The sequence below is a fragment of the Aquarana catesbeiana genome, linkage group LG12 (assembly GCF_042186555.1).
Source record: "Aquarana catesbeiana isolate 2022-GZ linkage group LG12, ASM4218655v1, whole genome shotgun sequence".
NCBI classification, from domain to species: domain Eukaryota; kingdom Metazoa; phylum Chordata; class Amphibia; order Anura; family Ranidae; genus Aquarana; species Aquarana catesbeiana.
This window is the reverse complement of record NC_133335.1, coordinates 129,167,499-129,191,736: the sequence shown is the minus strand read 5'-3', so window position 1 is coordinate 129,191,736 and position 24,238 is coordinate 129,167,499. Positions and strand designations below refer to the sequence as shown.

The following is a 24,238-nucleotide window of genomic DNA, read 5'->3' as shown; positions in this document are numbered from 1 at the left end:
GTGTGGCCACTATTATTTTCCAGCACTGCCTTAACCCTCTTGGGCATGGCATTCACCAGAGCTTCACAGGTTGCCACTGGAGTCCTCTTCCACTCCTCTATATAGTTACATAGTTGGTTACATAGTTAGTCAGGTTGAAAAAAGACACAAGTCCATCCAGTTCAACCATAAAAAAACAAAACAAAAAAAAAAAAAAATCGTACAATCCAATATACCCAATTCTATACCCACAGTTGATCCAGAGGAAGGCAAAAAACCCCAGCAGAGCATGCTCCAATTTGCTACAGCAGGAGAAAAAATTCCTTCCTGATCCCCCAAGAGGCAATCGGATTTTCCCTGGATCAACTTTACCTATAAATGCTAGTACCCAGTTATATTATGTACATTTAGGAAAGTATCCGGGCCTTTCTTAAAGCAATCTACTGAGCTGGCCAGAACCACCTCTGGCAGGAGTCTATTCCACATTTTCACAGCTCTTACTGTGAAGAAACCTTTCCATATTTGGAGATGAAATCTCTTTTCCTCCAGTCGTAAAGAGTGCCCCCTTGTCCTCTGTGTTGACCGTAAAGTGAATAACTCAACACCAAGTTCACTATATGGACCCCTTATATATTTGAACATGTTGATCATATCCCCCCTTATTCTCCTCTTCTCATGAGTGAATAAATTCAGTTCCTCTAATCTTTCCTCATAGCTGAGCTCCCCCATGCCTCTTATCAGTTTGGTTGCCCTTCTCTGCACTTTCTCCAGTTCCCCGATATCCTTTTTGAGAACTGGTGCCCAAAACTGAACTGCATATTCCAGATGAGGTCTTACTAATGATTTGAACAGGGCCAAAATGATGTCCCTCTCTCTAGAATCCATACCTCTCTTAATACAAGAAAGGATTTTGCTCTCTTTGGAAATCGTAGCTTGGCATTGCATGATATTATTGAGCTTATGATCTACCAAAACCCCCAGATCCTTCTCCACTACGGATTCCCCCAGTTGTACTCCCCCTAGTATGTATGATGCATGCATATTCTTAGCCCCCAAGTGCATAACTTTACATTTCTCAACATTAAACCTCATCTGCCACATAGACGCCCAATCAGACAGTGCATTGAGGTCAGCTTGTAAATTGGAGACATCCTGTAAGGACGTTATTCCACTGCATAGCTTGGTGTCATCTGCAAAGACAGAAATGTTACTTTTGATCCCAGACCCAATATCATTTATAAAGATATTAAAGAGTAAGGGTCCCAGCACTGAACCTTGGGGTACACCACTGATAACCCTAGACCATTCAGAGTAAGAATCATTAACCACTACTCTCTGAATTCTGTCTTTTAGCCAGTTTTCTATCTATTTACAAACTGATATTTCCAAGCCTGTAGACTTTAACTTACACATGAGCCGTGTGTGCGGAACTGTATCGAACGCTTTTGCCAAATCCAAGTAGACCACGTCCACAGCCACCCCTCTGTCCAAGGTTTTACTTACCTCCTCATAAAAAGAAATCAGGTTTGTCTGACTTCTGTCTTTCATGAATCTATGCTGTCTGTTGCTTAAAATGTTTTTTTCCAGCAAGAACTCGTCTATGTGGTCTTTTATTAAATGCTCCAGTATCTTCCCGACTATAGAAGTTAAACTAACAGGTCTATAGTTACTTGGTAAAGACTTTGATCCCTTTTTAAATATAGGCACCACGTTCCCCTGCGCCAATCCAGTGGTACTATTCCCGTCATTTATGAGTCCCTAACAATTAGATACAATGGCTTTGAAATTACAGAGCTCAATTCTTTTAGGATCCGTGGGTGGATGCCATCAGGTCCAGGTGCTTTATCCACCTTTATTCTGTATAAATATTTCTGGACCATATCACTTTTGAGCCATTGTGGATCATTCGGGGCTGTGTCAATACCACCCTCATTATGGACATGAGCTCCCCCATGCTCTTTTGTATACACAGAGCTGAAGAAAGTATTTAATAAATTAACCTTCTCTTTGTCCCCAGTCACCCACTGGGGGGTAAAGGGCCTACATGCTCAGACCTGACCTTTTTACTATTAATATATTTGAAGAATTTTTTGGGGTTTGTCCTACTATTTTTTGCGATCTGTCGTTCATTTTGAATTTTTGCATCCTTGATTTCCTTTTTACATATTCTAATCATATTCCATGATGACATCATGGAGCTGGTGGATGTTATAGACCTTGCGCTCCTCCATCTTCCGTTTCGGAACGCCCCACAGATGCTCAATAGGGTTTAGATCTGGAGACATGCTTGACCAGTCCATCACCTTTACCCTCAGCTACTTTAGCAAGGCAGTGGTCATCTTGGAGGTGTGTTTGGGGTCGTTATCATGATGGAATACTGCCCTGCGGCCCAGTCTCTGAAGGGAGGGGATCATGCTCTGCTTCGGTATGTCACAGTACATGTTGGCATTCATGGTTCCCTTAAATAACTGTAGCTCCCCAGTGCCGACAGCACTCATGCAGCCCCAGACCATGACACTCCCACCACCATGCTTGACTATAGGTAAGACACACTTGTCTTTTTACTGCTCACCTGGTTGCGCCACACGCGCTTGACATCATCTGAACCAAATAAGTTTATCTTGGTCTCATCAGACCACAGGACATGGTTCCAGTAATCCATGTCCTTAGTCTGCTTGTCTTCAACAAACTGTTTGTGGGCTTTCTTGTGCATCGTCTTTAGAAGACTTCCTTCTGGGACGACAGCCATGCAGACCAATTTGATGCAGTGTGCGGCGTATGGTCTCAGCACTGACAGGCTGACCCCCCCACCCCTTCAGCCTCTGCAGCAATGCTGGCAGCACTCATATATTTTCTATTTCCCAAAGACAACCTCTGGTCGACCATGGCGAGGCTTGTTCTGAGTGGAATTTGTCCTGTTAAACTGCTGTGTGGTCTTGGCCACCGTGCTGCAGCTCAGTTTCAGGGTCTTGGCAATCTTCTTATAGCCTGGGCCATCTTTATGTAGAGCAACAATTCTTTTTTTCAGATCCTCAGACAGTTCTTTGCCATGAGGTGCCATATTGAAATTCCAGTGACCAGTATGAGTGAGTGAGGGCGATAAAACCAAATTTAACACACCTGTTCCCCATTCACACCTGAGACCTTGTAACACTAACGAGTCACATGACACTGGGAGGGAAAATGTCTAATTGGGCCCAATTTGGACATTTTCACTTAGGGGTGTACTCAATTTTGTTGCCAGCGGTTTAGACATTAATGGCTGTGTGTTGAGTTATTTTAAGGGGATTTTACATTGTAGAAAAGTGACATTTCTTCAGTGCTGTCACATGAAAATATATAATAAAATATTTACAAAAATGTGAGCGGTGTACTCACTTTTGTGACATACTGTGTGTGTGTGTATGTGTATATGTGTGTGTATATATATATATATATATATATATATATATATATGTATATGTATGTGTGTGTGTGTGCGTGCATGTGTGTATGTATATATGTACAGTGGATATAAAAAATATACTCACCCCTGTTAAAATCTCAGGTTTCTGTGATGTAAACAACTGAGACAAAGCTAAATAATTTCAGAACATTTTCCACCTGTAATGTGACCTATAAACTGTACAACTCAGTTGAACAACAAACTTAAATCTTTTAGGTGAAGGGAAGTAAAAATAAAAATAATATGGTTGCATAAGTGTGCACACCCTTAAACTAATACTTTGTTGAAGCACCTCTTGATTTTATTACAGCACTCCGTCTTTTTGGGTATGAGTATCAGCATGGCACATCTTGACTTGGCAATATTTGCCCACTCTTCTTTGCAAAAACACTCCAAATCTGTCAGATTGTGGGGGGAGCTTCTCTGCACAGCCCTCTTCAGATCACCCCACAGATTTTCAATCGGATTCAGGTCTGGGCTCTGGCTGGGCCATTCCAAAACTTAAATCTTCTTCTGGTGAAGCCATTCCTTTGTTGATTTGCATGTATGCTTTGGGTCGTCATGTATGCTTTTCGTCATGCCGAAAGATGAAAATCCTCTTCATGTTCAGCTTTCTAACAGAAACCTGAAGGTTTTGTGCCAATATTGACTGGTATTTGGAACTGTTCATAATTCCCTCTACCTTAACTAAGGCCCCTGTTCCAGCTGAAAAAAAACAGCCCCAAAGCATGATGCTGCCACCCCCATGCTTCACTGTGGGTATGGTGTTCTTTTGGTGATATGCAGTGTTGTTTTTGTGCCAAACATATCTTTTGGAATTATAACCAAAAAGTTCAACCTTGGTTTCATCAGACCATAATACATTTCCCACATGCTTTTGGGAGACTTCAGATGTGTTTTTGCAAAATTTAGCCAGGCTTGGATGTTTTACTTTGTAAGAAAAGGCTGCGTCTTGCCACTCTACCCCATAGCCCAGACATATGAAGAATACAGGAGATTGTTGTCACATGTACCGCACAGCCAGTACTTGCCAGATATTCCTTCAGCTCCTTTAATGTTGCTGTAGGCTTCTTGGCAGCCTCCCTGACCATTTTTCTTCTTGTCTTTTCATCAATTTTGGAGAAACGTCCAGTTCTTGGTAATGTCACTGTTGTGCCATATAGTCTCTACTTGATGATAACTGTCTTCATTGTGTTTCCATGATATGTCAGTAGAACTAAAAGCATGATGGCACAAAAACCAGCTGAGTAAACATAGACATATGGATAAATGACAGGAAATATGAATGTCAATTCAGATAAAAATAGTTCCAGTTCCAATTCCGATTACACTGGCGGCTGCAACCGTGAGAGTGGAAGCAGACCTCTAAAAGATAAAATGGGACAAGGACAAGGTGCGCCAGACTCAGTGCAGTATTAAAGTGTTCATTTAATAAGACAAGACAAGTCAAATGGCTACTCACAATAGTAAAAGTGTTATCAGGCACATGGATGAAGGATCCAGGGGTCAGGGACACTCTGTGGTCCGAGCTGCTGTCCAGGTAGTAACAGGCTGGCTTGGTCACAATGTATGTGGGAGGTAAGCCGCTGTAAGATGCAGTGGCAATGGAGTGGCGGTGGAGCCTCCGTGGAAGTCCGGGACACAAAAAATGTCAGTACGTTGAAGTTGTCTGTGGATTAACGGCAACCGGAACCCGTTTCAGCGTGGACCGCAAGTTACATATATCATTGGCCAATCAGATGACGCGTTTCACAGACTCCACTGTTTCATCAGATCTTGCTGGCCAACCAGAGAATCTGGTATATATAGAGCCAAGGGGATTTATATGAAAATAAAAATAAATGAAATAAAATAGAAAAAAATAATAAAGATAATCTTCTATGAAGCAGTTCACATCTAATTCCACGTTCATCCCTTGAGGTCTCATCGTATTTAATCTAAATATCCAATAGGTTTCATTCTATGATCACGCTCTACGTAAATTCATGTTTCTCCAGTCCTGTCAATAGCATAAAATTTGAGGTGTCGTGGGTCTCTTTTATGTACATCCCTAAAGTGCTTTGAGACACTGTGGTGTTTGTATTCCTTTTTAATGTTTCTCACATGTTCTCCTATTCGAACAGACAGGGCTCTTGTTGTTCTACCTACATACTGCAGCCCACAACTACACTCCAGTATGTAGGTGACATGTGTACTACCACATGTTATGAGCTTATCAATTTTAAATTCCTGTTTTGTTGCGTAGGATTGAAATACTGTAATTTTCCTATCTACCTTATTTGCAAGCCTGCATGGTTTGCATTTTCCACATCTATAAAAACCTTTAAGCTTGAAAAAAGTTGTCATTTTTTTGGTGGGTCAGGTACATTTTTTACAATCACGTCCCTTATTCTCTTTGCTCTTCTGTAGATAAATGTTGGATTTGATGGGAGGATTTTGCTCGTGTGGGTCATTGCAGATTATCGGCCAATTATTTTTCACAATCCCTTCTAATATCTTGTATTGACTATTAAATCCTGTGACAAATGGGACCTTATCCTTAACTTTATTTGACCTATTCTTACTCTGTAATAAATCATTCTTATCTAGATGCCCTACTTGCTCTCTTATGCATTTCAACTCTTCCCCGTCATAGCCTTTATCCACAAACCTTCCTATTAGAATCCTTGTTTGTTCTTGGTAGTCTGTCATCAAATCACAGCTTCGCTTAATTCTGATAAATTGTCCTTGGGTATTGCTCTCTTCCACTGCGGGTGGTGGCAGCTACTGAACGGAATATATCCGTTTCTATCGGTTTCCTTAAAGTGTGTTCTAGTATTTAGTCTATACATAACAACAAAGGGGGACCCCTAGTGGTGGACTTTTCAGGCACATGTAGCAATCATAAAAGAGGTATACTTAGTACAAATATAATTTTATTGAATTAACATAATAAAATATAACAACAATTATAACATCTATTGTTTAGGAATGTAAATCCATCAGTATTACAATCGTGTATATACAGAGTTTTAAAGCAGTACTTTTTCACCCGACACATTTCGGAGTCAATTAAACTCCTTCCTCAGGGGTAGTGTATGCTTTAAATAGTTATTAAACACTGTATTGGCTGACTTGACATTCCATAAAAATTGTGATTAAAAACAGCGACAGTGACAAGGTCTGTCTGACAAGTATGTTCTTGATTCCAAATTGAACAAACATCTATGTGTTGGAGATGATGTAAACAGGTAGAAGTGTTTTTTTTTTTTTTACTCCACCAAGAGTATATATATGTTGTTCTCTTCAAAAAGAAAAGAAAAGCCCAGGAAATGTGGGCGTAAACTAAATGCTTGAGGCTCCACTGAGGCCGAGAGGCAGATCCTGAAGGTGGCTCAAAAGTTGATGTTCATAGGTGTATATATTGATAGATGACATGAGAGTGAATCGGATCAAGTAGCTGTTCATCCCGCAGCGTGTGCATCCTCCTAGTATTTAGTCTATCTCTATTCTTAAATATCTCCAGGTCCAAAAAATGTATGGTCTCATGATATACATTCACTGTGAATTTGATACCATACTGGTTCGCACCTCTGTGCAGAACAAATTCATTTAATTTCTCCTGACTGCCTTCCCAGACGATCTTCTTCCCACTTATTCAGGAAAATGTTGGCCACACTTGGGGCATATTTATTCTCCATAAATCTAAATAAAAAAGATTTATAGATGATATCCTGATCACTTTTCATTTTTATTTCAGTATTGTTTTTTGGTGCATGGGTCTGTGATCTGGCTTTTTATTATATTTTGTTTATTTTTTATTTTTTTTTATAAATGTGTATTTAAAGATGATATATGGTTTTAAAACAGGATATTGCAGGTTTTAAATAGACTGGGAATTGTAAAATTGTAAAAGTGATTCAGCTGTGTGCATGGGGTAACCCGGTATATAGCTAGAAGGTGCCCATATAATATTTAAAATGCAGGACACAGAGCAGGAAGGCAATGATTTTGGCCAGCAGGGACATAAACAGCAATTAACAGCAATAGATATCCATAGGGAAAGTGGGCATAGGATCCAGTAGTCAAAATGGCGTATTGAGTACTTCCGGTATTGCGGCATGGCCATCTCCGGCTGTTTGGTACGTAGATTGGATATTATATGATTAGAGGTGGTATAAAGGGGAGGACGGGCATTGATACAGCAGCTTCCTGATGACGCAAACTGTATTGCGAAAAGCGTAGAAGCTGCTGGGAAATTTTCTCGTCACTTCCGGCCTAACGAAAGTGAGGCTTGGAACGCACGCCACTGTTAGGAGACACAGGGATAGAGTGGGAGATAGATCGAGACTCCCCTCCCCATATACACGGCTGGATCAGCTTGGTGCCGGCTTAGAGGCACTATAACATGTGAGTTTAACTGTGTGTGTTTTTTAACTTTTTTAATAAAATAGATATATACTACGCTATGATGGCTTTCCATATGTCTTTATGAGAACTAGTAGAGCAAGAGGCATTAGTATACTGCTTGGGAGGGCGGCTGCTGGATCCATCAAAAACTGAGTGGTTATCCTAAACAAATGAACCAAAGGCGCATATTTTGATATATCTGGTGAGTGGCCATTACACTAGGTGGTGGTGAAGTCACGTTAAGTGGTGGAAGTTGAAGCACTAATTATTGAGACGGAACGTTATTATTGCACAGGAGTGATCACTCACTGAGGACATTCATTGTACTGTGGTGTACACATATATGTTGAGGACATTGGTTGTACTGTGTTGCACACATATATGTTGATAATTTGAGATCTAATGGATAGAGAGTAATATTGGCACATAATATTTTTTTGGTTTATATTTTTTTATTTTTTTTTTTTGATATTTGGCACTTTCACTTTTGTAATGATCAGCTGCTGGCAATGCTGCAAGGTATTCTCAACGGTGGTATTGTTATAAGGATAATGATGTGGTGTTAAAACTTGGACACACATATAGATTAATAGTCGGCACAGAATAGCACAAGATATATATATATTTTTTTCATATATATGTCTTAAGAGTGGTAATATATTTTTTACAGAAGTTAGCGCAATCCATTCACCAAACAATGATTTATCTTTGTCTCCTTTTTTTTTACATCACAGAAACCTGACATTTTAACACGGGTGTGTAGACTTTTCTATCCACTGTATATATCTTTTTTTTCTTCCGATTAAATAAATATTTAATATATTTGCGTTTGTGTGTGTATGTATTTATATATACAGTGGGGAAAATAATTACTTGATCCCCTGCAGATTTTGTAAGTTTGTTCACTTACAAAGAGAAATGAAGGGTCTATAATTCTTATCATAGGTGTATTTAAAACGATAGAGGCAGAATATCAACCAAAAATCCAGAAAAAACACGATACAAATGTTATAAATTGAGTTGCAGTTCAGTGAGTAAAATAAGTTTTTGATCCCCAAGCAAAACATGACTTAGTACTCGGTGGAGAAACCCTTGCTGGCAAGCACAGAGGTAAGACGTTTCTTGTAGATGGTTACCAGGTTTGCACACATCTCAGCAGAGATTTTGGTCCACTCTTCTTTACAGATCTTTTCTGAATCTTCAAGGTTTCTTGGCTATCGCTTGGCAATTCGAAGTTTCAGCTTCCTACATAAATTTTCTATAGGATTAAGGTCTGGAGACTGGCTATGCTACTCCATGACTTTTAATATGCTTCTTCTTGAGCCACTCCTTTGTTGCCTTGATGGTATGTGTTGGGTCATTGTCATGCTGGAAGACCCATCTTCAGTGTTCTGGCTGAAGGAAAAAGGTTCTCATCCAAGATTTTACAATACATGGCCCCATCCATTGGCCCCTCAATGCGGCAAAGTCGGAAGAGAAACCGCCCCAAAGCATAATGTTTTCACCTCCGTGCTTGACTGTAGCGATAGTGTTCTTAGGGTCATAGTCAGCATTTTTCTTCCTCCAAACCCGGCGAGTCAAGTTAATGCCAAAGAGCTTGATTTGGTCTCATCTGACCACAGCATTTTCTCCCAATCCTTCTCTGAATCATGTAGATCAGGGATCCTCAAACTACGGCCCTCCAACTGTTGCAGAACTACATTTCCTATGAGGCATTGTAAAACTCTGACATTCACAGACATGACTAGGCATGATAGAAATTGAAGTTCCTGAACAACTGGAGGGCCGCAGTTTGAAGACCCCTGATGTAGATGTTCATTGGCTAACCTCAGATGGGCCTGTACATGTGTCTGCTTGAGGAGGGGGACTTTGTATTACTAATGGTTTGTTTGGTGACTGTGGTCCCAGCTATCTTGAGATCATTCACAAGCTCCTCCTGCGTAGTTATGGGCTGATCCCTCACTTTTCTCATGATCAACCTTACCACATGAGGCGAAATCTTGCATGGATCTCCAGACAGAGGGTGATTGATCGTTATTTTGTTTTTCTTTCATTTGTGAATAATCACTTCAACAGTTGTCTTCTCCTCACCAAGCGTCTTGCTGATGGTCTTGTAGCCCATTCCAGCCTCGTGCAGGTCTAAAGTCTTGTCCCTGACATCCTTTGACAGACTTTGGTCTTGCTCATGATTGTGAGGTTTGAATGGAAGAAAGAGATTCTGTGGGCATGTGTCTTTTATACACATAACGAGTTGTCATTAGAAACACCTTCTTACATTAACAGGACCAATCTGTCTACCACATGAGCCAGAATTATTGTTGATTAGTAGAAGATCAAATTCCTTTTTTTACTCACTAAACTGCAACTCAATTTATAACATTTTTATCATGTGTTTTTTGTATTTTTAGTTGATATTCTGTCTCTATTATTTAAAATACCCCTATGGTAAAAAATTATAGACCCTTAATTTCTTTGTATGAGGGCAAACTTACAAAATCTGCAGGGAATCAAATACTTATTTTCCCCACTGTATATAACTATGATGCCAGGTGTGATGTGCCAGGTGTGATAAGGATGACAGGTGGTGGGGTGTTAGCAAGGTAGCAGTGAGATGCCAAGTGTGATGAAGATAAAGATGACTGGAGGTAGGGTGTTAGTCAGGCGGCAGTGGGGTGCCAGGTGTGATGAGGATGATAGGTAGTAGGGTTTTAGCAAGGTGGCAGTGGGGTGCCAGGTGTGATGAGGATGACAAAGGGGTAGGGTGTTAACAAGGTGGCAGTGGGGTGCCAGGTGTGATGAGGATGACTGAAGGTAGGGTGTTAGCAAGGTGACAGTGTGGTACCTAGTGTGATGAGGATGACTGGAGGTAGGGTTGTTAGCAAGGTGGCAGTGGGGTGCCAGATGGGATGGACATCATAGCTGATTGCTGCATGTGTAATATAGAACACTGCAGTAGCATGTACAGTAGTGTTATCTTGTTTATGGGAATCACTGCCTCTTGAAATCCACTAAAGCCTGTATCCACATACTTTTATTAGAAGCGGATCATCCATCAATCAAGATGTGACATCCCACCCACTGTGTTCTTTTTCAGTTACTGGGCATGGAGGAAGAGGGAGGGACTGGGCTGTCATTTAGGATCTGTATATACGCCCAAATGTGTAATGTCAATAACACATGTCCTGACTAGCCCCGATCAAACAGGAAATGTTCTCTCCAGCAATAGAGACCAAACTGAGCATGTGCAGCCTGACTCCACTCACTGTGTCTTATCCAGACTTGGCCAGGGGACAATGCAGAAAGGGGAGGCTCTGTGCATACATGACCAAACAGCCTTTTTACACAATGCAGAGGATTAATCCCTTAGTTTCCACAGTGAGTATAACAAGCATGCTATTCTGCATATACACTTTAAGTAGAAAAGCTCCCCCGCAGCTGTGCAAATTTCAAATTGGGAGCAGTGTGGGAAGCCACTGCATCCCAGTTGGCATCAGTGGGGTGTGGGTAAACATGGTCCTCACACAGGGAACCCATTTATGTGCCTTTAGTTAATGTTTACCAGACTAGGTTGCTGTCCAAGATGTCTCAATTTGTTCCTCCATAGATGTCTTTCATCAGACCTGAAGGAGAGAAAATTATATTGTGTAGATGGGCTTAATAATTTTTTTTTTTTAATTTTAGTTGATGGTTTGCATGGCTCACAGATTTAAAGTGTATGTACATCCTAACAACAAACATATTTATTGTTCTGTGGTCTGTTACCCTAACACTTCATATTCCTGATATAGTGAGGGAAAAAAGTATTTGATCCCCTGCTGATTTTCTTAGGGGAGCTGACAAAGAAATGATCAGTCTTTAATTTTAATGGTGGGTTTATTTCAGCAGTGTGAGACAGAATAACAACAAAAAAACCCAGAAAACGCATTTCAAAACAGTTATAAATTGATTTGCATGTTAATGCAGTGCATTTTGATTTTTAATGCATTTTAACTACTTACACTTGCACTTGCACTTACACCCCCTTCCTGCCCAAGTCAATTTTCAGCTTTTAGCGCTGTCACTGTTTAAATGACAATTGTGCGGTCATGCTACACTGTACCCAAACAGAATTTTTATCATTTTGTTCCCACAAATGGAGCTGCGTTTTTTAGTTTTTGCTAAACAAATAAAAAAAGACCTAAAATTTTTTGGGAAAAAAAAAGTTTTTCTTTTGTTTCTGTTATAAAATTTTGTAACTAAGTTTTCTCCTTCACTGATGGGCATTGATAAGGCGGCACCAATGAGGCGGCACTGATGGGTGGCACTGATATGCAGCACTGATGGGCATTGATAGGCAGCACTGATGGGCACCGATAGGCGACACTGGGCACTGAAAGGCTGCACTGATGGGTAGTTATGGGTGGCATTGATAGGCGGCACTGATTGGCGGCACTAATACGTGGCACTGATGGGCACTGATATGCAGCACTGATAGATGGCATTGATAGGCATCACTGATGGCACTGGCAGGCATTGGGGATGGGCACTGATTGGCAGCTGCCTGGGCACTGATTGGCATTTCCCTGGTTGTCTAGGGTGGCATACCTGGTGGTCCAGTGTGGTGGCAATTCCTGGTGGTCCTGGCGGCATCCTGGTGGTCCTGGGCGGGCATCCAAGGGGGGGCTGCGCTGATAAACGGCTCCTACCCACTCCAACGGCAACACCCTTGACCTTGCCTTCTCCTACCTATGCACTCCGTGCAACCTTTCCAACAATCCACTCCCACTCTCTGATCACCACCTTATTAGTTTTGCTCTCTCCTTGTCTTCCACCTCTTCTCCCTCCAACCGCCTAACGGTTACCCGTAGAAACCTTCGCCACCTCAACCCTTCTCTTCTCTACTCTGCTACTGATCACCTCTATGACAAAATCTCACCTCTGTCCTGCCCCAACCAAGCTACTTTCATCTACAACAGCTCACTGTCTTCCTCCCTAGACAAGCTTTCCCCCCTCACTACACGCAGAATTAGGCCCCGACTGCTACAACCCTGGCAAACAGATGACACCAGAAGTCTCAGAAAACGTAGCCGCGCTCTTGAGCGCCTGTGGCATAAGACTAAGACCCAGGAAGACTTCACACAATATAAATCTGCCCTCCTAAAATACTACTCCTGCCTTCACACTGCCAAACAGACCTACTTTATCACACTCATTAACACCTTCTCATCCAGTCCACGTCAACTCTTCTCTACCTTCAATACTCTACTCTGTCCTCCACTGCCTCCACCCACCAACTCACTCACTGCCCAGGAGATTGCCAATCACTTCAAAACTAAGATTGATACAATTCATGAGGAGATCACCAATGCGCAAAAACCTCCCCCATGCAACACCCCATGTCCACAGATACAATCATTACTTCCCTCATTCAACCCTGTTACTATTACTGAGGTTGCTAAACTTTTATCTAGCACCCATCTAACCACTTGCCCCCTGGATCCTGTTCCCTCGCAAATGCTACGCTCACCCTCTGACTCGATTTTACACTCTCTAACTCACATTTTCAACCTCTCCCTCTCCTGTGGCATCTTCCCAAACTCTCTAAAACATGCGCTAGTCATCCCCATTCTAAAAAAGCCCTCACTGGATCCCACCAATCTCAACAACTTACGTCCAATCTCCTTACTCTCCTTCTCCTCCAAACTTCTTGAAAGACTGGTCTACAACCGACTAAGCGACCATCTGACCATGAATAAACTTCTAGATCCCCTCCAGTCCGGTTTTCGCCCTCAACACTCCACGGAAACTGCTCTCCTTAAACTCTCAAATGACCTACTAATGGCTAAAGCCAATGGACACTATTCTGTACTACTTCTCTTGGATCTCTCTGCTGCCTTTGATACAATGGACCACCCCCTCCTCCTCAAAAAACTCCACTCCTTTGGTCTCCGTGACTGTACTCTTCGCTGGTTCTCATCCTACCTATCACACCGCTCCTTCAGTGTCACTTACAACTCTACTTCCTCCTCTCCTCTTCCTTTTTCCGTTGGGGTCCCCCAAGGTTCTGTTCTTGGACCTCTCCTTTTCTCAATCTACACCACCTCCTTGGGTCAGTTGATTGCCTCCCATGGCTTTCAATATCATCTCTACGCTGATGACACCCAAATCTATCTCTCCACCCCCCAGCTCTCTCCATCTGTCTCCTCACGCATTACCAACTTACTAGCAGACATATCAGTCTGGATGTCACATCACTTCCTCAAACTCAACCTATCCAAAACCGAGCTCATGATATTTCCTCCCTCAGGTGCCACTTCCCCTGCTTTCCCTGTCAATATCAACGGCTCAACTATCAACCCATCTCCCCACGCCAGGGTCCTAGGTGTAATCCTGGACTCTGAACTAACCTTTCGACCCCACATTCTATCACTATCCAAAGCTTGCCGCCTCAATCTCCGCAACATCTCCAAGATACGCCCCTTCCTAACCAAGGTCACCACAAAGCTTCTAATCCACTACCTGGTCATCTCCCGCCTCGACTACTGCAACTCCCTCCTCATTGGTTTACCTCTAAATTGGCTATCCCCACTTCAGTCCATCATGAACGCTGCTGCCAGGCTCATCCACCACACAAACTGCTCAGCGTCTGCTACACCCCTCTGCCAATCCCTCCATTGGCTGCCACTCAGTCACCGAATTAAATTCAAGATACTAACTATAACTTACAAAGCCATACACAACCTGGCCCCCAGTTACATCTCTAACCTAGTCACAAAATACCAACCTAATCGTTCTCTTCGCTCCTCCCAAGACCTCCTGATCTCAAACTCCCTTGTCACCTCATCCCATGCTCGCCTTCAGGACTTCTCCAGAGCCTCCCCCATCCTCTGGAATGCTCTACCCCAATCCGTCCGATTTTCTCCTACTTTATTCACTTTCAGACGATCCCTGAAAACTCATCTCTTCAGAGAAGCCTATCTGGCCCCCACCTAACAACTGTACATTTATCTTCTCAATCAGCACATCACCTATAGTTATTACCTCTTGTATCTTTTGACCTTCCCTCTTAGATTGTAAGCTCTAAGGAGCAGGGCCCTCTGATTCCTACTGTATCAAAGTGTATTGTATTTGTACTGTCTACCCTCAAGTTGTATAGAGATACGTAAACTGTTGGCGCTATATAAATCCTGTATAATAATAATAATAATAATAATAATAATAAACAATCAGCACAGACCCCCCCTGTCAGGAGAGCAGCTGATCGGCTCTCGTCTACTCGCATCTGTCAGGTGCGAGCGAGGAAAAGCCAATCAAAGGCTCTTCCTGTTTACATCGTGATCAGCCGTGATTGGACACAGCTGATCACGTGGTAAAGAGCCTCCGTCAGAGGCCCTTTACCGAGATTGGTGTAGCGTTGTGTCAGACTGACACACCACACCACCGATCGCCACGATGCGCGCCCCCACAGGCGTGCAAGAGCGGTCATTCTGGAGGGCCGTCATATGACGTCCACCAAGAACGAGAGCAGTGCCGCCCAGCCATCATTTGACAGCTGGCGGGCGGGAAGTGGTTTAATGAGTGAAATAAGTATTTGACCCCTTCGCAAAATATGTCTTGGTACTTGGTGGCAAAATCCTTGTTGGCAATTACAGAGGTCAAATGTTTCTTGTAGTTGGCCACCAGGTTTGCACACATTTCAGAAGGGATTTTGTCCCACTCCTCTTTGCAAAACCTCTCCAAGTCATTAAGGTTTTGAGGCTGACATTTGGTAATTTGAACCTTAGCCCTAGCTCCCTCTACATATTTTCTATGGAATTAAGGTCTGGAGACTGGCTAGGCCCCTCCAGGACCTTAATGTGCTTCTTCGTGAGCCACACCTTTGTTGCCTTAGCCGTGTATTCCCTGGCTGAGGGAAGGAAGTTCTCACCCAAGATTTGACGGTACATGGCCCCGTACATTGTCCCTTTGAAGCTGTGAAGTTGTCCTGTCCCCTTAGCAGAAAAACACCCCCAAAGCATAATGTTTCCACCTCCATGTTTCACGGTGGGGATGGTGTTCCTGGGATCATAGGCAGCATTCCTCCTCCTCCTCCAAACACGGCAAATTGAGTTGATGCCAAAGAGCTGGATTTTAGTCTCATCTGACCACAACACTTTCTCACAGTTCTCCACCGAATCATTCAGATGTTCATTAGCAAACTCACCGTTCTCATAATCTTTGAAACTCAGTGAGGTGAGATCTTGCATGGAGCCCCAGACCAAGGGAGAGTGACAGTTATTTTGTGTTTTTCATTTGCAAATAATCACACCAACTGTTGTCACCCTCTAACCAAGCTGCTTGTTGATGGTCTTGTAGCCCATTCCAGCCTTGTGTAGGTCTGCAATCTTGTCCCTGACATCCTTGGACAGCTCTTTGGTCTTGGCCATGGTGGAGAGATTGGAATGTGATTGCTTCTGTGGACAGGTGCCTTTTTATACAGGTAACAAGCTGAGATTAGGAGCAGCCCCTTTAAGAGAGTGCTCCTGATCTCAGCTCGTTATCTGTATGGAAGAGGCCTGGGAGCCAGAAATTTTACTGATTGATAGGGGGTCAAATACCGTATTTATAGGCGTATAACACGCGCCGGCGTATAACACGCACCGCAAGTTTAGGAGAGAATTTTAAGGAAAAAAAACTTACATTAAAATGCCCATCAATGCAGCCTTGTTAGTGTCATTGCAGCCTTTTCAGTGTCAGTGCAGCCTTGCCCCAGTGTCCATTGCAGCCTTGTCAGTGCAGCTTTGCCCCAGTGCAGTCTTGTCAGTGCAGCCTTGTCAGTGCAGCTTTGCCCCAGTGCAGTCTTGTCAGTGCAGCTTTGCCCCAGTGCAGTCTTGTCAGTGCAGCTTTGCCCCAGTGCAGTCTTGTCGGTGCAGCTTTGCCCCAGTGCAGCCTTGTCAGTGCAGCCTTGTCAGTGCAGCTTTGTCCCAGTGGTCAGTGCAGCCTTGCCCCAGTGGTCAGTGCAGCCTTGCCCCAGTGGTCAGTGCAGCCTTGCCCCCAGTGTCCATGCTTGGACAGATCGCCGCCGACATACACATAGCATGTAGTTTTAAATATGGCACCGTGGAGTTCGGAGGGACTCGGCAGAGCTGAACGAACGCCGCAGAGATACACATAGTCGAGTGTACTCGGCTCTTTCCGGCGCCGCTCACAGTCCCGCCCAGTCCCGCCCTATGATGGACATAACACAGGTCCAATGGCGGGACTGGGCGTGACTGTGAGCGGCGCCAGAAAGAGCCGAGAACACTCGACTGTGTATCTCGGCTCCGCCCAGTCACTGTGATTTCGGCGGCGCTTGTTCAGCTCCGCCGAGTCCCTCCGAACTCCATGGCACCATATTTAAAACTACATGCTATGTGAATGTCTGCGGCAATCGCCGCTGATGGATCACAATTAGCGGGGATCGGCGTATAACACGCACCCACGATTTTCCCCTGATTTTAAGGGGAAAAAAGTGCGTGTTATACGCTGATAAATACAGTACTTATTTCACTCATTAAAATGCAAATCAATTTATAACTTTTTTGAAAAGCATTTTCTGGATATTTTTATTATTGTTATTATTTATTGTTGTTCTGTCTCTCTCTAAACCTACCATTAAAATTATAGACTGATCATTTCTTTGTCAGTGGGCAAATGTAAAAAATCAGCAGGGGATCAAATTCTTTTTTCCTTCACTGTATGTGCCTGCTGTACCATGTACATGTATTAGAAAGTATCCTGTTCTCTTTGTATTGCTTCCTTTTTGTGAAATCCCTGGTGATCCTGCTAGTCCCCTTGCTTTCCTGATAAAAACTGACCACACTAAGCATGAGAGCACACCATGCATGGTCAGTTCTCTAGCTTTGCTATCCTGCTCTCCTCCAATGATCAGACTTGTCCTGACATGCCCCTGCTGCACAGCCATTCACTGGGAAGCTCAATGTGCTACTGCTTCTCCTCCCCCAGTTCTTATGCAGCTGATAACAGAGGAAATGTGATCACTTATAAAAAAGGGGAAAAGGGTATTTAGAATGTTATTTTTTATATCTATACACAAATGTTTTGCCTTTCATTTCTATTTTAAACTGAATGGGTCGTTTTTACAAGGTGATTTTTTGCAATCACTTTAGATGTAAAATTAAAAGGTGTTTTGCTATAAATGCTTGATAAGTGCAAAAATCAACTGATCCTGCAAGAAATCTTGTCAGCCATTTAAACTTCATGTGTTCTCTGCCTGTACTGACATTCTTACAAGTTGTGTTGTTCCCAAATATCTCCGAAGACTACAAACACCTCTCCCCCCTACTCCGCTGTGTCTTAGAGAAGAGGGGTAGGTATTTGGTAGCTCTGTCCTAGTGTGACAGCGGTGCTACTTCATTGATAACTAAAGGTGAGTGAATGTTGTCATCCTAGGACAGGAATCATTTTATTGGCAGGATCACCTGGAAGCCTGCCTGGAAGAGAAAACGAATGCAGCCAACACATCTAATGATTGATGAACTGCAATGTTACATTTTTGTTCTTGGGCTCGTGGGCTTAGATTTACTCAAAACAAAACAAAAAATCACTGTCGTATTTTGACAACATATGTTTAATATTGTGAGGTTTGGTTTCATAAAGGTTTACATATACAGTATATTCTGTGTGTGAAAAAACAAAGCTTCAGAGATGTATACATAAATTAGTAGAAAAGGTATTGTGGCATAATAAAGAAAAACGATTAAAATTGAGAAGTTATGTGATCCAAACACTTGTAGTTCTGAGTGCCATTTCAGATATCGGGGGTTTAGATTTGGCAAATACATCACTACATTATCATTCATTCACCTTTGTTTCTGTTGCAGATTACAGATAGCACTCTTATCCAGCTCTCCATACACTGTCCAAGGCTGCAAGTGTTGGTGAGTGTTTCTTTGTGTGGAAGGGGTGATGTGCAGTTTTTATTTAAATTCTTTGAGGTTTATTGGCACAATAGAATCAAAGAAACTGGTGCAGAAAATGTATTTGATTATAACAGTAGAAAATATGAAAATTATGGCCAACAAAACAGTAATGATTGTTGGATGACCAAATGTGAAAAAAAGTAGTGTATTTTTTGGATAGTGTAGATGACTTAGTTGCTATTCCTGTTAGGAAGGTTTTCCCTCACTTTTTGTCCTGGCGTCATTAACCTCCGTTCACCAGTACGACTTGTCATGCATGCGATTTAACAGTTCCAAATCCCATGACAAGTCACACCCCATTGCCGGCAATGGGAACCGTTCATATATATGAAAAAGGTTCCTGCGCTACTTTTTACCAATTTCGTTGTGACTTGCATAGACTTCTGTTATAGGAAGTCGCAATCCACAATGAAATCGACAGTGCAAATCGCTGCAGTAATGTGATTTCAAAGCCGCACTGGTGCAAACCAAGTCACAAAAGCAGGGAATAAGTTGGAATCTTCTGAACAGGTTGGCAATGAAAATAAAATGTTCCATGTTGAAGATATTTTCTTCATGCCCTTACCAGTGACAGCAGCCACCAGTACAGAAAGTATGACATTCCTAAAATTGGCAGACAGCAATAAAGATCGGGTACAAATTTAACTTTTGCCATACATTATCCAAAACGACAAAAAAAAAGCATGCAGTTCACATTAATTTGGATGGCATGGAAAGAATTGATGACCTGATTTTAGCTGCTTTTTTACTTTTAAAGCCATGCTGGAAAAAGGTTCATGTTTTCTCTTGACAGTTATCTCTTCTAGGTAATTATCACAACTCTTGCAGTAAAGAAGCAACTTTGTTATGGCATGGAAGAATAGTTTTAGAACAAATGCGATAGGAAGACTATGAAGGAGACATTGCCACGTTGTTTAGGGCAAAGTGACAGTGTCTGTGTAAAGCTCACCTCTTCGGTGCTTCTCCATTGCTCCTTGTCACATCTGCTACCAAAATACCTTGAGGTGCCAGGCATTGGACTGTAAAGGTAGTGATATCACCCTATTCATGCTTGGGCCCAGGTACAACATCACTGAAGGAAGTTACATAGGTTAAAAAAAGGCACAAGTCCTCTAGGTAAAACAATAGAAAAAATAAATAAATAGAAAGCCTCCATATACAGAATACTATACCCAAAGTTGAAACCGAGGCAAAAAAAACTATAACACATTGTCCAATTTACTCCAACAGGGGATAAATTCCTTCTTGATCCCCAAAAGGATGATTCCCGAATCAACAATCTCTTTTGTTATTACTTATAAATCTTAACCACCTGCTGCCCGCTAACTGTACATTTACTGCTAGCAGACAGCACAGGCAGGTACTGCTATGTACAGAGTGTACTTACTGGCATGCGCGTGTCCCCTGCTGACCTGTGCTGTGATTGGACACAGCACGGGTTTGTCAGCGGGTTACAGCCAATCATTTGGGCTGTATACCTGCTGATCGACTGTGACCAATCAGAGCACAGATTTGTGTGTTTGTAAACACAGGCTCTGGCTGGATTTCTCCCTGCTATTCAGAACTGAACGCAAGGAGAGAAACCCAGCCAGAACTGTGAGTAAAAGCAGCACACATACATTTGAATACACTTGTTAGGCACAAAGTTAATCCCTTGATTGCCCTTCTGATCACCCCTGTCACCCAGCCAGTGCCATTAGTACAATTTCAATGTACAGTATTATCACTGCATTAGTGTTACTAGTGATGTCCGTGGCAGTGTCCCTCCGAGCCAGTGTCAGCACCAGTTTGCCACTATCACTGATTACCACCATATACATAGTGTCTGCATTGATCAGTATCTTGATCATGATCAGAACTACAGCCGTGGCCAAACGTTTTGAGAATGACACAAATCTTAATTTTCACAAAGTATGCTGCTTTAGTGTTTTTGTCAGATGTTACTATGGTATACTGAAGTATAATTACAAGCATTTCATAGGCAACAAAGACTTTTATTGATAATTACATTTGGTTTATGCAAAGAGTCAATATTTGCAGTGTTGACCTTTCTTTTTTCAAGACCTCTGTAATCCGCTCTGGCATGCTGTCAATCAACTTCTGGGCCACATCCTGACTGAAGGATATTGACCACAAGTTCATAATGGGATTAAAATCTGGGTAGTTTCCTGGCCATGGACCCAAAATGTTGATATTTTGTTCCCCAAGCCACTTAGTTATCAATTTTGCCTTATGGCAAAGTGCTCCATCATGCTGGAAAAGGCATTGCTCATCACCAAACTGTTCTTGGATGGTTGGGAAAAGTTGCTCTCATAGGATGTTTTTGTACCATTCTTTATTCATGGCTGTGTTTTTAGGCGAAATTGTGAGTGAGCCCACTCCTTTGACTGAGAAGCAACCCCACACATGAATGGTCTCAGGAAGCTTTACTGTTGGCATGACACAGGACTGAGATGGTACCGCTCACCTTTTGTTCTCTGGACAAGGTTTTTTCTGAATGCCCCAAAAAATCGGAAAGGGTATTTATCAGAGAAAATGACTTTACCCCAATCCTCAGCAGTTTAATCCCTGCACCTTTTACAGAATATCAGTCTGTCCCTGATTTTTTTTTTTCCTACCAGAAGTCTTTGCCTCACTGTGCATGCAGATGCACTCACACCTGCCTGATTCTATTCCTGAGCAATCTCTGCACTGGTTGTGCCCCATTCCAGCAGCTGAATCAACTGTAGGAGACAGTCCTGGCACTTGCTGGACTTTCTTGGGTGCCCTGAAGCCTTCTTCACAAATGCAGTGAAAATGCTTTTGTTTTTTATGGGATTAAGTTCATTTTCATGGCAAAGAAGCGGCTTTGCAATTAATTGCAATTTATCTGATCACTCTTTATAACATTCTGGAGTATATGCAAATTGCCATCATAAAAACTGAGACAGCAGACTTCGTGAAAATGAATATGTGTCATTCACAAAACTTTTGGCCACGGCTGTATACTAGGTTCTTAAATAGTATAGTGTCCCCAAAAATGCAGCATTAGCTGGATCAGTCCCTGATCACTGCCAGTGCTTGCGACATGTAGCAGAATACATTTTTGCCTACATTTATGAAGAAACTTGATTTTTATTGCATATGCTTTAACAAAATCTATTTATTTTTATTTTGTTTTTCCAAATTTTTGGCCTTTTTTCGTTTATATAATAAAAATAAAAAAAAAAAACAGTTGTAACCAAACGAAAACTCTATTTGTGTAAATAAACAAAAGATACATTTCATTTGTATACAGTGTTGCATGACCAAGCAATTTCCAGTTAAAGTAGCCCGGTGCTGAATAGCAAAAAATGCCAGGGTCATAAAAGGGGTAAAACCTCCCGGAGACAAGTGGTTAATATCCAGTTATATTGTGTCTAGCTCAAAACTATTTACTGAATCTAAGTTACTTGCTCCCCTAAGAGATGGCTTGCACCTGTTTTATTTGGAGTTCTAAACTCAGAGAATATTGCAGTTGGATTAAAATAGTTTTCATTTTAGCTGCAGTATTCTCAGACTTTTAGTTGAGAAGCCTCTAAAAACATAGTTGCATAGTTGGTAAGGTTGAAAAAAGTCCATTCAGTTCAACCTGTGGTGTGTGAGTGTGCTTGTTTATGTCAATAGTACATTGTATATCCCTGTATGTTGTGATCGTTAAGGTACCCATCTAGTAATTTTTTTAAATATCCCATCCCAAATACACCACTCCCACTCTCCAATCCCTAGATGGGCTCACTAGGGCATGACCACAACTTTCTCTTTAACCACTTTAGAGATATATTTCTTATTCATTACCTTTATAAAGTATTTTTATTTTTTTTCATATAAAAAGGATGTTGAGGCACAGCCAAGACAAATCCCTTGTTGAAAATCTAAGGTTTGGACATAAGGAAATATGTTGAATTAGTGCTGGCTCATTGGATATGTATATAATGGGTAGGGGTGGGTACCATAATTCTGATAGAATATGAAAGAGGGGGCGGGTTAACTAAGGCTACTCCATTGTTTTTGCCCAGTAACACCAGTATTGTAGATGGACTATCTCTGTACCCAGTAAATGGACGCATGCAGATATGTTAAAAGTATACATTTATTAAGAAAATTATTTAAAATAAGACACAATGGAGGAAGTGACAAAATTATAAAAGGTAACACATTAACGGTTATATATTCTGAAACCCATCAGGAAAGTGGGAGCAAAGTGATGCGTGTAGGAGCAGATCCTCGACTAGTTTTGCGACGATTGTCGCTTCTTCAGGAGGTATTACCCAAAGCATCTAAAATAAACAGATACAGTCTCATAGTTACATAGAAAAGAGTATTAAATCGCTTAATTAGAACTATCAAATAAAGTTGGGTTGATGGAATGTAGTAGACAGTAGTGTAACTCACCAATGAAGGCCCCGTGAGGGCTCTAAGACGGCTATTGAGACACCACAGGCGGGTGTCCCCCCCCCCCCCGGGCGGACACAGGAGGCAAAAATGTGGTATTAGCTGAAATAGGATACAAAGGTTCTAAATAGAATGATAAGTATGTAGTGGGAACCACTCTTGTGCATACACATCGAGGTGGGAACCGGGATAGGAAGAGGGAGAGAAGGGGAAGGGAGGAAAGAATTGGGAAAGTGACATGGGAGGAAAGAGGGAGGGGGAGGAGAAGAAAAGGGGAGGGGGAGGGGGGGAAGAGGGGGGAGAGGGGAGGGAAGGGGGGGGAAAGAGGGAGAGTTGGAGAGGCAGGAGGAAGCAGGGTAGAACAGTGGGTGCACAGGGGGTTACACTGAAAAAGTACCCACCCTGTGGTGTCCTTATTGGATTTTAACACCCGGGAATGGCAACACTGGTAATTCAACTCAGTTGAGAAAGAGGTGTGGAAGAAGGGGGTAAGCCTGGTAGCAACAGTTTCTTATTTTAGTAAGATAATAGCCCGGTGGATCTGTAGAGAATATACAGCACTGGAGTAAATGTATAGTTCAGGTATAAAAAAATAAAGAAAAAAAAAGAAAATCCACCACATACTTATCATTCTATTTAGAACCTTTGTATCCTATTTCAGCCAATATCACGTTTTTGCCTCCTGTGTTCCGCCCGGGGTGGGACACCCGCCTGTGGTGTCTCAATAGCCGTCTCTTAGGGCCCTCACAGGGCCTTCATTGGTGAGTTAGACAACTGTCTACTACATTCCATCAACCCTTCTTTATAAGATAGTTCTAATTAAGCGATTTAATAATAATTTGTTCTCTTTTCTATGTAACTATTGGACTATATCTGTTTATTTTCGATGCTTTGGGTAATACTCCTGAAGAAGCGACAATCAAGGAATCGAGGATCTGCTCCTACATGCATCTTTTTGCTCCCACTTACCTGATGGGTTTCAGAATATATAACCGTTAATGTGTTACCTTTTATAATTTTGTCACATACTCCATTGTATCTATTTTTAAATAATATTCTTAATAAATGTATA

General features: G+C 42.0%; 1 protein-coding gene across 9 annotated transcripts in view; it reads left to right on the top strand.

Annotated features, from left to right (window-relative positions):
* The window catches only part of FBXL20 (F-box and leucine rich repeat protein 20), a 592,644-nt gene that overhangs the window by 352,571 nt on the left and 215,835 nt on the right, over positions 1-24,238 (top strand). For all 9 annotated transcript variants that reach the window (XM_073608335.1, XM_073608334.1, XM_073608339.1 and 6 more), the window contains exon 13: positions 18,655-18,711. In XM_073608335.1, coding sequence (XP_073464436.1) covers positions 18,655-18,711 — 57 coding nt within the window. The remainder of the gene's footprint in view (positions 1-18,654; positions 18,712-24,238) is intronic.